The sequence below is a fragment of the Schistocerca piceifrons genome, chromosome 7 (assembly GCF_021461385.2).
Source record: "Schistocerca piceifrons isolate TAMUIC-IGC-003096 chromosome 7, iqSchPice1.1, whole genome shotgun sequence".
Taxonomy (NCBI): domain Eukaryota; kingdom Metazoa; phylum Arthropoda; class Insecta; order Orthoptera; family Acrididae; genus Schistocerca; species Schistocerca piceifrons.
The window spans coordinates 337,922,090-337,937,758 of record NC_060144.1 but is presented as its reverse complement, the minus strand read 5'-3'; the positions used below and the strand labels follow the sequence as shown (position 1 = coordinate 337,937,758).

The window sequence follows — 15,669 nt, the reverse complement described above, 5'->3', positions numbered from 1 at the left end:
TAATCTCCCCCGTGCTCAATGCAAGTCTCCAGCGCTTACAAAGTGCATAAATTCCTTTAGAAAAAAAAATCCTTTTGGTAGTCCGCGCAACCACTCATGCACCGCGTGACGTACCTCTTCATCAGAACGGAACTTCTTTCCTCCCATTGCGTCTTTCAGTGGTCCAAACATATGGAAATCACTTGGGGCAAGGTCTGGTGAGTATGGTGCATGAGGAAGACACTCAAAATGCAGGTCTGTGGTTGTTGCAACTGTTGTACGGGCAGTGTGGGGCCTTGCATTGTCATGTTGCAAAAGGACACCTGCCGACAGCAATCCACGTCACTTTGATTTGATTGCAGGCCGCAGATGATTTTTTAGGAGATCTGTGTATGATGCACTGGTGACAGTGGTCCCTCTAGGCATGCAATGCTCCAAAATGACGCCGTCGCAAAAGAGAGTCAGCATAACCTTCCCTGCAGATGGTTCTGTTCGAAACTTCTTTGGTTTTGGTGATGAGGAATGGCGCCGTTCCCTGCTCGCTCTCTTCATTGCCGGTTGGTGGAAGTGAACCCAGGTTTCGTCCCCACTAACGATTCTTGCAAGGAAGCCATGACCTTCTCGTTCAAAGCGCCGAAGAAGTTCTTCACAAGCATCAACGCGTCGTTCTCATATTTCAGGAGTCAGCTGCCGTGGCACCCATCTTGCAGACACTTTGTGAAACTGGAGCACTTCATGCACAATGTGGTGTGCTGACCCATGACTAATCTGTAAACATGCTTCAATGTCATTCAGTGTCACTCGGCGGTTTTCCTTCACTATGGCTTCAACTGCTGCAATGTTCTGTGGAGTCACAACTCGTTGTGCCTGACCTGGACGAGCAGCATCTTCCACTGAAGTCACACCATTTGCGAACTTCCTACTCCATTCGTAGACTTGCTGCTGTGACAAACATGCATCACCGTACTGAACCTTCATTCGTCGATGAAATTCGATAGGTTTCACACTACGCAAAAACCGAATAACAGAACGCTGTTCTTCCCTGGTGCAAGTCGCAAGTAGGGCGGCCATCTTTATACTGAAACTGCCACGACTGGCTCTGAGCACTATGGGACTTAACATCTATGGTCATCAGTCCCCTAGAACTTAGAACTAATTAAACCTAACTAACCTAAGGACATCACACACATCCATGCCAGAGGCAGGATTCGAAGCTGCGACCGTAGCAGTCGCGCGGTTCCGGACTGAGCGCCTGAACCGCTAGACCACAGCGGCCGGAAACTGCCACGGTATGTGTGCATCTGCAGTATGCTGCCACCTACAAGCCATTCTACACGCTGTTTGTAGCACGCTTATCAGCTTACAGGATAACGGCGTGAAATTTCGATTTGTTATTACAAATTTAAGGTTTTCATTTGACTCACAGAGAACCGCAGCAGTTCTATTACTCTCCCCTGGGGCACTCCTCATGATATCCTTGTCTCTGATGAACACTCAACGTCAAGGACAACTTACTGAGTTCTATTATTTAACAAGTCTTCGAAACACTTACGTATCTGTGAAGTTATTCCATACGCTCGTACCTTCGTTAACAGCCAGCGGGGCACCGTGTTAAACGCCTTCGATAAATCTAGAAATATGGCATCTGTCTGTTGCCCTTCATCCATAGTTCGTAATAGAGCCTTCGATTTAATATCGATATATCGATATTTGCTATAAAGTATGGATAGACATCTGCGACTTTATTTTCTCCGATACATCGATATAAAAATGGCAATATTGAATGTCTACATTTTTATTTTGGGTTCTATTTTTTTCGCAGTTTTTGGTAAATATTTTATGTTGTTTTTTTGAAACTGTAATAGAACATAATGTCACTTTCGCTGTGTAAAGGAGTATTACTACTTTTGGGCTTTCATCACGACCAGTCTTTCCCTCTGTGTCAAGCAAGTATACTGCTGTGTGTGAATGGAATAACAAGATTTCTGATGTAAAGAAATAGCACACCAGTTGCGTTTTCAGAAACAGTTGCTGAAAATAATGAGTCAAAACTGGATGACAAGATTTGTCTTTACGGTGGACGGAGACGCGTGAGCGGAAATGCTGATCTAATCGGCGCTCGGCGCTACCAACGGAAACTGGAACGTTTAGCTTCGCCACGCAATTTTGACACTACAGCTGCTGGGTCGCTGGCTTTGGCAGAAATGAAAAAACAGAGAAATCGACATGAATTGCAGTTACCATTATTAGCAAAGAGGTTATCGCCAAGCCTGAACGTGCATCGTTATCCTTACAGTTATTGTTGTGAGAGGGATAGGCAGGCTGCTAGCTTGTTGATGTGTAGAATATCTTAAAACTTAGATATATAGCACTAAAATCTGCAGTATATTTACAATGTGCTGGCGATATTTATATAGGGCAGTACGCTGATACTTTTCCGTCGATATATCGATAATTTATTCGACCTATCAAGGCCCTATATTGATGTTTTTAAGTGTCGAGATATAGGACAAGTGAAATTTTTTAAAATATCAATAGTCCCAGTTCGCAGTATATCAAGACGAGCAGTATAAAGAATAGACTAGATTGGCGCGCAGCGGTAACGTCGTACATACTTCGTACAACTTCGTAGCTGTTCGTAAGCAATCGGAAGGTGAACAATTTTCAATTGTTATCAGATTTAAAGAATTTATTGTGTAATGGTATTGTTGTGTTAAATCTTTAATTCCAGTTACTTTACCCCTAGCATCTATTATGCGAAACGTGGGCACTAATACTTAAAATTTATGAAAGAAAAAGTTTGAATTTCACGCCTGTTTTGTTGGGTATCCTACGTACAGGTCACCAGGCAAGATACTTTCTAATGGCTCGCTTGCATCTCTTCGCTCCATTGACTAACTATCGCGCAACGTGCCGCATTCAGCATGAGAAACAGTTTCTCACTCTTTGCTGTTGTATTCTGTGATGCTGCTTAAGAGAGCGAATTACTTCCAATCGCTGCAGCGTCCCAATAACACGAAAAATTTAGCAAAAAAATTCTGCCAAAACAAGAGGAGTCTCACAATCTGCAGAAGAAATATTTACCATATCTTGATTTTCATTAAACATGGGTCCACAGCTGTGACAAACTGCTTAAACGATTGCATCCCGCTTATAATTGTCAGTTTCACTTTATCAGTCGTACTATAGTGCAAATGGAGCGACCGTCCAAGTACGCTTACAAAAAGGACTGATAAGAAATCAGCTATAACAAATCGTTTAAAAAACTAAGCACAGTGACAAACCAGATCACTAGATATACTAAGGTTTGTAAACTCCTCCACTCTGTCCACAGAGAGACCAATCGCGACCGACCGACCGACCGACCGACAGCTGTGTCGCGCTCATCCTCCGCCATCGCCTGGGTGCGTTACGGACGGGCGTGGGATCAGTGCAGTTTGTTCATATGAGCATCATTGACTTCGACACGATCTGCTTCGATAAAACGACGTAATCAACAGTTCCTTGCAGCATTACGGTGGAATATGAACAGCGTGTTCCTATTTTCACTGGCCTTCAGATCAGGTGGAGACCAAGCGTGCACCCGGTAAACGCGTTCCTTTAGGTATCCCCATAGCGAGAAATCACATAGATTTCAGATCAGATGATCTTGCAGGCCGTGCTTCTGTAAAATCTCTGGAAATAACATTTTCGTGGAAGGTTTCGTTAAGCAGATCTTTCACTTCGCGAGTGACATGACATGTTGGCTCGTCCTGCATGAAAACAGTGATTTCCACAAAGTTGTGCTCTTCCAAAGCAGGAATCACCTATTGTACGAATAGGTCTCGATAACGTGCAGACTGGATGCTATACCTGACAGAAATGGTTCAAATGGCTCTTAGCACTAAGGGGCTTAACTTCTGAGGTCATCAGTCCCCTAGAACCTAGAATTACGTAAACCTGACTAACCTAAGGACATCACACACACCCATGCCCGAGGCAGGATTCGAACCTGCGACCGTAGCGGCCGCCCGGTTCCTGACTGTAGTGCCTAGAACCGCACGGCCACCCCGGCCGGCTACCTGACAGAGCTTGTGGCTATGTTCTCTTCAAAGAAGACTGAACCGAGAATAAAGCTGCTCGTGAATCAAAAGCACACGCCCACGTAAGGCGAGCGCAATGGCTCTTCGTGCGCAACACGCGGTTTAAACAGAAATCCAAATTCGGCAGTATTCACTGCATACTGTGGTGCAAAGTGTACCTCGTCACTCCACCGAACAATGCCCTAGCCTCATGTCATCCACCTTGATCCCAGCCAGAAACCGAAGATCAAATTGAGAACGTTGCTGCAGATCATGAGGTTTCAACTGTTGCACCTTCTGGATCTCGTACTGGTACTAGTGTAATATAGACCGCAAAACTTCCCGTACTGTTGACCATGGGATGGACAGTTCTTGTGACACTGCACGAGCACTAACAATACCTGGGACATGTGCTGCATAATCAGTTACTGTGACAACAATGTCGTCAATAACTTCCATCCACACAGGACGTCTTTCTCTTCCAGGAGATATACCAGCTTACCCGTGTTTTCAAATTGCATTATCATCTTCTTTAAACCATTTAATAATATCAGACCTTTACTCAGGTCTTTCAGTCGGTGATACTCTCTGAATGTAGCACTACAAAAGCTGCAGTTCACATAGAACAGTTTCGCTAACAGTGCACGGCCTCTCTTCTCGATAGGCATACAGTTTACTCACGCTATGGCTTCTCAGATGACAGCGTGGATGTCATAGCCATACAAACAGTATGTAGCTCCAGATTTGCACCAGGTGGCCACAATTATAACTAATTTGTGTTCCAATGTAAATCTGTTCCGGATTAGCACATCAGCATATCTACCACGTTTCGTTGTCATACGATAGTCACAGCCCACACTGAACCTCCGTAAGTGACTACACGTTAATTAAATCACCAGGTATTTGAAGAGTGTCTACAGCTACTGTGCTTGTGAGTGCGACTGCAAGTCCGAAATTCAAAAGTCAATTGCGATGCTATTTAACAATACACGAAATTTTAAATGTGTTACCTGTGTCCATATAAATGGTGCTGTTGGTACAGCTTTTTATTACAAATGTGATAGTTACACTCACAAGTACAATAGCTCAAGACACTCTTTTAATGCCACATGTGCAAGATACCAGTATGACTTACCTGATTTTTTTCCCATGGTATTGTTCACGAAAGTGCAGTAATTCCTTATTAATCTTAGCAGATTTTATGACTTGGTTTGTCACAGTGCTTAATTTTCAAATCATTGTGACGAAATGAATTGTTAACAGTCACTTACGTAAGTGTACGTCAAAATGGCCTAGACCTAAATTGTACAGTAGAACAGCAAATAAACTAGAGCTGATTATCACATGTGGAATGCAATCATTTAAACGATTAGCACATCAGTTCTTCTGTAAATACATATATGTATTTTCATTTTGTGACATATTGCACACTCTATCTATGGAATAAAAGATGTATCTAATCTAAACTCAGAGTCTTCCTGGATAATTTATAGATAATAAGTGTCGTAATACAAATGTGTAACGTCGTCGTCCATGTGAACAACAGTAACTTTTTCCTGTAATAATCCTTAGTCTGCTGTCTTATAACTGTTATCGGCAGTATTAGAGGATTTAGAATTTCTCAGTAGGAAGAAGCAACATGTTATCTTGGATGGAGTGTCAATGGTAGATGTAGCACTACCCTCAGGTTTATCCCAAGGAAGTGTGTTGAGGTCCTTGCTGTTCATATCGTATATTAATGAGCTGCCAGGGAATGTTAATAGTAACCTCAAACTATTTATAGGTGATGCAGCTCCCTCAGGCATGGGTGCGTGTGTTGTTCTTAGCATAAGTTAGTTTAATTAGAATGTAAGTCTAGGGACCGATTATCTCAGCAGTTTCGCCCCTTAAGAATTCACACACATTTGAACATTTTCGATGCAGCTATCTGCAATGAAGGACTACGCGAAAAAATCACAGAAATATTCGAATGGATGTTAATAAGTCTTCGTACTCGTGCAGATATTGGCACGTTCCTTTCAGCACTCACAAATGTAAATTTTGCGCATCACAAAATGAAGAAAACAATATCAGTGAACCTCAACTGAATCAATCAACTATTACTAACGTCTCGGAGTAACAGTTTGTGGGTATATTAGTGGATTGATCACATAGGCTCAGTCGTTCATAAAGCTTCGTTTCATTGGTTGGTTACTGCAAGACCGCAATGTCTTTAAAGGAGATTGTCTAAAAAACACTCGTGTGACCTACATACCATATCATTCAAGTGTGTAAGTGTCGATATCAAACAAGATACAAATGAGGACAGCACAAATTTCAACGTATTTGTTTGATTCACGAGGAAGTGTCACAGAGATGCTGAAAAACGGAACTCACAGACGCTTGAAGACCGATTGAAGACCGCCAACTATTCCGTTGAAAGCTGTTTACAAATATTCGTTTTATAAATTGAAACGCCTTTTTCTTGCTGCTGTGTATATTTATTTATAGTCAAGACACGTTTCTCACTTTATATTAACGTATCTTTAGTGGATTTAATCTGAAATTGTACTGTGTTGTTTATATATATGGTACTTGAAGATCAGAAAACAACTGAATGTAAAATTTTTACGTTTATAAATTATTTCTTACAATTTTTCGTCTTAAAGGCCGAAATTTGATTTTCCTCTCATCTAATTTTTCATTAGCGGTAGCACTGTCACCTCACTCAAAAATCGACACATTTTCTTTTGTCATTTCATACATCGTAAGCTGACTGCAGTAGACCCCACTACTGGTCTGTCATTAACTGCAGATTTTTGTTACGAGAATTATGAACGATCTCTGTATGTTCACTTGGTGTTACTTTTCTTAAGAGTTGCCAACCTAACTACTGTTTCTTCTATCTCTCTCTCTCTCTCTCTCTCTCTCTCTCTCTCTCTCTGTCTGTGTGTGTGTGTGTGTGTGTGTGTGTGTGTGTGTACTTGCGTGCATTTGCACCTACATGAGTTTAAGTTGTTTTTTCAAGAGAATTAAACAATTTGTTCAGATATTACGGAGAAAACAAAACTTAATAATTCCAGATTAAATCCACTGAAGGTGCCTTAATGTAAAAGGCGAAACACATGTGAAACGTAGATACTAAAGACAGAAGCAAGAAAACGGCGTTTCAACTTGTGAAAGTAATATTTATATACTTGCTGGGGATAATGGCCACGCCAAAACACTTGGCGAACTTACAAAATTTCAAGTAGCTGTATTGAAGAATCTAGGCGTATACTACAAACCGCTTCGTGCCGCTCCCTTAGGGACTTCGATGGTAAGACGTGACTTATTACTGAACTGACAGAGGCAATTTAACAATCTTTCTTCCCAGCGCTCTATACGCGAATGGAACCGGAAGTCTAATATAATGGGAAGTGCCCCCTGCCCTGCACTTCGCTATGATTTGCAGAGCACAGTTGTACATGTTATTCAGTGGGTGACACCTGAATCATGGAATGACACGAATTGTGGGAAGTCGCATGAAGCTGTTTGAGTCCGTCAGCAAGTAAGGTACGTACGTTGACCAGGGCTTGCCCATCGGCCACGGTGATGTTCTCGTGTCCGAAGTAGAAGTCGTGCATGCTGAGGGCGGCTGCAGAGCGCTCCTCGGCCGTCGGCAGGTGCAGCAGCGGCGCCACCGCCAGCTCAAAGTTGTCGTTCAGCTCCTGCAGAGACGCTGGCTCCGACAGGTAGGCCTTCTCTGCAAGGCAAGGAATGGAGACCATAATGGAACCGGGCAGTGGGACACTATTGTTTCGTATACAACACGAAACATACAATATGGTCACCATCCGATTTAGTGAATTTCTCACACAACACTTTTTTTTTACATTTGTGAAAGAGCTGATGGTAAAGTATAATTTGTTTGTATTGGCTCTGAGCACTATGGGACTTAACAAAAAAAATGGCTCTGAGTATTATGGGACTTAACATCTATGGTCATCAGTCCCCTAGAACTTAGAACTACTTAAACCTAACTAACCTAAGGACACCACACACATCCATGCCCGAGGCAGGATTCGAACCTGCGACCGTAGCAGTCGCGCGGTTCCGGACTGAGCGCCTAGAACCGCGAGTATTGGACTTAACATCTGAGGCCATCAGTCGCCTAGAACTTAGAACTAATTAAATGTAACTAACCTAAGGACATCACACACATCCATGCCCGAGGCAGGATTCGAACCTGCGACCGTAGCAGTCGCGCGGTTCCGGACTGAGCGCCTAGAACCGCGAGTATGGGACTTAACATCTGAGGCCATCAGTCGCCTAGAACTTAGAACTAATTAAATGTAACTAACCTAAGGACATCACACACATCCATGCCCGAGGCAGGATTCGAACCTGCGACCGTAGCGGTCGCTCGGCTCCAGACTGAAGCGCCTAGAACCGTATGGCCACTCCGGCCGGCAATTTGTTTGTATTCAAATGTTAAAATGTATAATGGAAAGTAGTTTCAGATAGGACACTGTACCACAAAAGAAGATCAGATATATTTCATAATTTTGAAAATTTATATAATGATTATTGTTATTTCAATAATTTTTATAATCACTTATAACATTTATATCGTCAGTTATAAAGTGTGCATGAAATTGTCTTTGCTTGTATAGATCAGTTTAAAACAACATTTTGGTATTCCTAAATACAGGGTTGGGCAAATAAAAATGGCTCGCAGAAAAGAGTTCCAGGGCACAAAGAACCACAGAAGAGGAAAGGAAATACAGAACTAATCTGACTACAGCAGATGTTGAAAGTGACAATCATTCATCTCTCAACACTTTTGGGCCCTGGTCAGCAAGTTACTGAAGGCGGATCAAAGCTGAAATGCTGAAATTGCTGCACTCTCGTCCGAAATTTCTGCTGCAGTTTTGAAGACTGGGGCTTTTGCAATACACCTTACACTTGATGGCTCCACACACAAAGTAACCGCGCACTGACAGATCTTGTGTCCTGGATGGCCAACTAGGGCAGCGACCAGGTTGACCTCTGCTAACAACTTCGTCAGGCGTGAAAATTGTGTAAATGTGCTCCGATGTTCAACCGGCTGTGTGGCTAGTTGCTCCATCCTGTTGGGGTGTGGTTATATACATACATTCACCTCCAATTGTATCCACTCTTCCGGGCCACTTTTATTTGCCCTACCCTGTACATCGCTGACCTCTTTGCCCTTTTCTGCGCATGGAGCAATTATCATTACGTCACAAACCCGAAACAAGCGCCCGCCATCTTATATTGAGCAAAACATTAGGTTCACCCCATTTATACCTCCACGGTTCACCGCGGTAATACTTCTCCGTGATATCACTCTGACGTGCTCCTGCCAAATTTCGACCGCTGGGGATATCTACCGACTATTGTGGTCGCCTCCCAAATAGCATCTGGTACTTTGCGTCGAGACGTAGTTGTTTCGTCAAAAATGCCAGCTTGCGCCGTTTATGGCTGTACTAACAGATCCGATCGTAATCCAAAATTTACAGGAGTCACATTTCATTCATAAGTGGAGCTTTTCAAGCAATATTTTCTTTTCTATACATGAATTATAGTTCTGCTGCTTTCTTTGTTTTCTTTCCTGTGTTTTTCATTGTCCTCCAAACGCTCAGGCGTCCGAACCACACTGTCGATGGCCTCGTCTCCGCACAACACAAGGCTACGTGAGCGCGCTGACTGTTGGTTCAGTAACTCATTCCCGGAATTCCTCCCGCCGATAATTATTCATTGTTCATATTTCCTCCCTCTTTAAAAGAGACTCTGACTAGAATATTAGGAGACAGCGGTCATATGTGTATGTGTTCTGTGTGTATGATTGTATGAACGTGAGTGCGTGCTTTGCTTCCTTTCAGAAGAAGTCTTTAGCCGATCACACTTTTTGTCGTGCCTGCCTGCTGCTCGGCCTGTGAGTAGCAATCTAACGGCTTCACCGTAACGTTTCTCTTTGACAGCTCTTCCTAATCCACAGAAGACTGTAATGTGTAAATGGTGATGACTACGAATTACTAACATCTGTCTTTAATTAAAAAACAAAAATACTAATAAATTAACTACATGGAGTCATTTTTACAAAAAAAAAAAAATGTTGATATAGAATAACTCGTTCCACATCATTATGATTTACCACGCAAATGATACAAGTAATATGAAACTAACTAACTAATTAATTAATTATTGGTATATCACAAAGCATGGTATGGAGTCCTATACGTTGAAAGCCTCAAAATGAAATTCAAAAAAGGCAGATGATCAAAGTGCATTCCAACAGTAATATGATCGGCTATTCCTCAAAAACTGACAGCTGCTGACGAGAAATATTCCGGAAAAAGAAGCAAACAGGCTACTGATCGAAAGGTAGGCCTATGTGTAGCACGGGCTAGACTAACACTACTAAAAAAGTGACTTACAAGCATGTTGATCGAAAATATCCGTTTTACGCGCCCTATGCGTTTGAGAGTGTTTCCTTAACCGAATTTATAGCATTTGGCAATGCTGTTTAGAAAATTATATATTCGCATCGTATAAGATTTCAAAGTGAAGAGACATGTAAACTACAGTGAAACTAATGCACTAACAATCTAATAAAACAAGAACTCTACTCTGCATGGAGATACATCTCTGTGCAGTTCTGTTTCTTTGACATTTTAATAATAGTTCACTTCGTTGATATGCAAAAGATACGATAGCGTGCCTTGCGTCTTCCCTCATCGCACACGTCTGTGGGCTGGCAAAGAACAAGTAGGCAAGTATCTTTGCAAACGTGAACATTAAAAATATTGTGCATATGAGTTGAAAGCTGAAAATGTAACGAACAAGAAGCAATACAAGTAAGCAAACAAGCATTGGTTTCGGGGTTCCATCTTCATTTTCTACTGATACAAATGCAATAAAAGTGGAATTAAATGGATTAAAAAAGACAGCTTTCACATCACTTCCTCCTCTTGTTGGTTGTTCGAAATATATCAACAAAAAACAAGTTACACTAACGAGGCCAAAGGTGTCGTGTTACTAGATGAAATACGTATTTAAGAACAGAAAAAGATCGAAATTGCCTTCCTCACCCTATGATATTCATGTAAGCACTGTAATTTTTAGTATTTAAAACAGTTGTTGCGTGCACATGACAGAAACAGTGAACAAGAAACAATCATAAACACTAGTCTATTAATGTTTTGGGCCGTTTAAAATGACGGCAGGCTCAGCCCACTCTGACTCCAAAACAACTTTTCAGCGTAAGTCTGTAACGCCATTTTCCTTCCTTTTTTTGCTCACGCTACTTACACCACTGCTTGTGGGGGAGCAGCAAGTGGAGACTGTCAATTCATTCCTGTATCAGGGTAATGTGGTGACAGAAGATGCTGCACCCAGAGAAAACGTGAAGAATCGCATAAAGAAGGCAAATGCTTGCTTCACACAACTGTATCCAGTATGGAGAAACAGAAACATCACGCGCAGAGCCTCACAACTAGGTGTCTTCGGGGTATAATAACCAGCTGGTGGCCCGAAAAAAATAAGTGATGAGGATCTCTGGAGAAAACCAAACCAGACACTTATAGAAGAACAGATACGTGAAAGAAAGTAAAGATGGCTTGGGCACGCAATGAGAAACCCAGAGAGAGCAATAAAAAAGAAGATATTGGAGTGGAATCCCTAAAGAATGATAATGAGAGGCGGGCCTAGAGATACATGGAAGTGGACAGTGAAAGGGCAAACAAGGAGAATGGGCTATATCTCGGCGGAATTGAAGAAAATGGCCAAAGACAGAGATGGCTGGCGAGTTTTTTTGGATGCCCTATGCCCCCATAAGGGCCAAATGAATTAAGTCAAGTAAGTATTCAGGATGAAGTAACTCATGCATTTAATTTCTTGTTGATCTCCTAAATAGTTCGCTATGCCACACCTATTGATTAGGCCTACTCGACGGAAGATTTTTAAAATACTAGAAAATGCTGAAAGGTACGATGAAGCTGCTGTTATGGCTGCTTATTTGAATGAACTACGATCAAGAGTGACACGTTTTTTACTGCAATCTTCATCCACCGTTTCAATTGTGCACGGTGCTATCACAAGTCGACTAAAAAAAAACGCAGAATTTTCTTCTTTGACTTTGAATAGTCTTGCTGCTTTTTTCAAATCCAATCAAAAGAATCTGGGGTGTAGATGAGAAAGTAAGGAAATTACTACCCAAAGTTGTAAAGCGATTGAGTTCTGTATATTTGGTGAAATCCTCATGTTGCGGTCAATTGGACTCACTTTTCAACAAGATAATAGATCCATATAAGAGGGTCCAAGAAGCCTCTACTGCTGCTCGTGGATCTGAAATCATGAGGCAAGTCAGTTTCGTTCTAATGTTTCTGCAGGTATTTTCCCTGTCACTGACACCTCGTTTGATGCATCGCGAGCCAGAGCTTATGACATTGGCTGACGCGAAACAGAAGAATTCCAAGCAATGTTAAGAACCAAATATGACGGTTTTGGAAGAAAACGGGAAATAGTCATTCGCGGTCAACAAATGGATGATGCTGTGGTCTATTTGGAAACAAACGATATAGAAATATACTGTAAAACTTTGGACAGAGGGTTGGGACATTTATAAGAAAGATTCGGTAACTTGGACTCTGTTATTTTTGGAACTTTTAAGGGTAGATGATTCTGAGCCACATAAACGGTGTTACCCAGAACTTGCACACAATCACTACCTGATTCCTACGGCTCTTTTTTTCCTGTTCGGTGGCGCAGTGGTTAGCACACTGGACTCGCATTCGGGAGGACGACGGTTCAATCCCGCGTCCGGCCATCCTGATTTAGGTTTTCCGTGATTTCCCTAAATCGCTCCAGGCAAATGCCGGGATGGTTCCTCTGAAAGGGCACGGCCGACTTCCTTCCCTGTCCTTCCCTAATCCGATGAGACCGATGACCTCGCTGTTTGGTCTCTTTCCCAAAAACCAACCAACCTTTTCCTGTTTAAGATCGAGCAGGTGGTTGTGTACATTTTAGGAAAAAGTGTCAATAAAGACTTGGTGATTTATTAAATTGTATTGTTAAATGACTCTAGCCTACATACTGTGAAATTAGAAAACCTTTGACTATTCCTGTATCCAGTGCCGCAGGCAGAAGGAGAAATTCAGCCACAAGAAGGATAAAAAACTATGTACGTAGCTCACAAACTCAAAAACAGCATACAATCTTAACTCTACTATCAACCTGAAAGCAAATCCTGCGGCAACTGAGGCCTTAGTTCTGGTAGTCAAACAGTTTGTCAGAAGGGCAGTTTCATATTTTTTTAAATATTTTATTATTTTGCAACTGCTTCCTTAACAAAAAGTTCAGTACACGCCGCTGCTGCACGTAATGCTTCTAACAAGGGGATCAATAGCTTCACACGCCACCCACTGCTTCGAATACATTTACACGAGCTAGTTGACAGTACACAGCAATAAAGATGAGTTTCGTCGTTCTTTGTGTAGATGCACAGCTTCCGAATCTTTATCCCCACGAGAATCAATGTGTCATTTGCATGTATCCCAAGAAGAGTATCATCCACACAGAAGCAGCTACGCTTTCAAAATTTTCCTCGGAGACTAATGGAGAATGACCAGCTGAGAGAGACCTCGCTCTAGGCAGGAGGTACCGCTCCGAAACTTTCAGAACCATCTGCATATATAGTGTGTAACAGGTATAAGTGGTACCTTAATGCGTACACACACCAGGGTAACGGTGGTTCTTTCTCTGCATGGAACAGTCTTCCCACAAACATGTCTCAGACCATAGAAACTGATCTTCTTTGCAAGGTCGTAACTACACCAATAAGTGGACTACGCCTGGTAGTATAGAGTAAACGTTTTGCGTACATGCGACCACACTACAACGTCTGACCTGCTACCCTGGGGAAAGTAATCATTAATCGTTTGCTCTTGCAACGTGTACTTCAAGGTACTAACCAACCTAAAAATATACCACCCCTAATAGCAATAATTATTATTAGTATCCAAATGAAGTAAATACTGATGTGATGTTTTTCAGTACACTGTCCTCAGTCATTAATAAAAATATATGCGCTTACCCCCGTTATATTCTGCATTAAGGAGGAGATATGCCATGGAAGGGCTGATGCACTCCGCCCTCGAGACAAATTGTACATCCCCGCACCTCTCAGTTTTTGTATCTTCCATTAAGGAACTGACATTTGCGATAAAATGCAGTACGACTGACCGAAATAATGATTGGAACTTGAGCTCTTGACTACAGCCATTAATGAGTAATTCTAGCGCGCGCCCACACACCCACACCCACCCACCCACCCACCTACACATCCACACACCCACACACCCACACACACACACACACACACCCACACACACACACACACCCACACACACACACACACACACACACACACACACACACACACACACACACACACACACAAAAGAAGAGAGCACTTGCCCGCGAAAGGCAAAGGTCCCGAGTCTCGGTCCAGCACACAGTTTTAATCTGCCAGGAAGTTTTATATTGGCGCACACTCCGCTGCAGAGTGAAAATCTCATTCTGAAAGGAAGAAAGATTTATGGACTCGCCGACAACGAGATCAATACAGACGGAGCCCAAGTTCTGACTGAAGAAGGATGGGGAAGGAAATCAGCTCTCCCTTTTCAAAGGGACGTTCCAGCATCCGCCACAACCAATTTAAACATACATGCGGATGATGGAACAGAAATAATTCAAACAGCCGTCGTTCCGAACACGCACACGAGCATGATGTGATTTGTTCAGCTGAAAGACCATAGATTACAGCTTTCCCAGTACACTGCAGTAAATCAGTCGCTTTCTCTTTGTCATGTGAGGTTATTTCCCTTCTTTTCTGGCAGTTCTTTCATGGTGTTGTAACTTTTATCAGGCACTGTACGCAATGATTTCACAAGATGACTACAGGCGACTAACTGGAAATTGCGATCACAAGATGACTACAGGCGACTAACTGGAAATTGCGATAAGCGCTAGAAGGTGAAAGATATACTCACGGTCAACGAAGATGACGCCGTCTCCTGACGTGTAGCCTTCGATGATGGGAACCTTATTGAAGCCACCACTCCTCAAGATATTGATCGGTGAGTCTGTGAGGAAGGCGCCCTCTAAATCTGGTTCTATCGCTGGCAGCCAAGCTAAATGCTGCATGCGTACTTTTTCCTGCAAGAGAAGACACAGGAACTGTTGAGATAGAAACATTCTTATTCGGCCAAAAACTGAGTACAATACTTCTACAGAGCACCTCATCCGACATTGGAAAATTGGAAATTTGTGGTAAGGTCTTATGGGACCAAACCGCTGAGCTCATCGGTCCCTAAGCTTAAGCACTACTTAATCTAACGTAAACTAACTTACGCTGAGGACGACACACGCACCCATTCCCGAGGGAGGACTCGAACGTCCGACGGGGGGAGCCGCGTGGACCGTGACAAGGCGCCTTGGATGCGCGGCTACCCCATGCGCCCCATCCGGCATTCTTTTCTTGAAACCTTAGGACCTTGTCATCCGTATATGCATACATTTTTAGCTACAAAATTGCCTAGATAGCTATATCCGATTCCCTGAATTCCGGCTATGGCTGAGGAGTTTG

General features: G+C 42.6%; 1 protein-coding gene across 1 annotated transcript in view; it reads right to left on the bottom strand.

The window, feature by feature from the left end:
• Nucleotides 1–15,669, bottom strand: part of LOC124805251 (juvenile hormone esterase-like) — a 75,441-nt gene that overhangs the window by 20,703 nt on the left and 39,069 nt on the right. The window contains exons 6-7 of the mRNA XM_047265763.1: nucleotides 15,074–15,239; nucleotides 7,583–7,764 (exon numbers count right to left, since the gene is read on the bottom strand). Of these exons, the coding sequence (XP_047121719.1) occupies nucleotides 7,583–7,764; nucleotides 15,074–15,239 (348 nt within the window). The remainder of the gene's footprint in view (nucleotides 1–7,582; nucleotides 7,765–15,073; nucleotides 15,240–15,669) is intronic.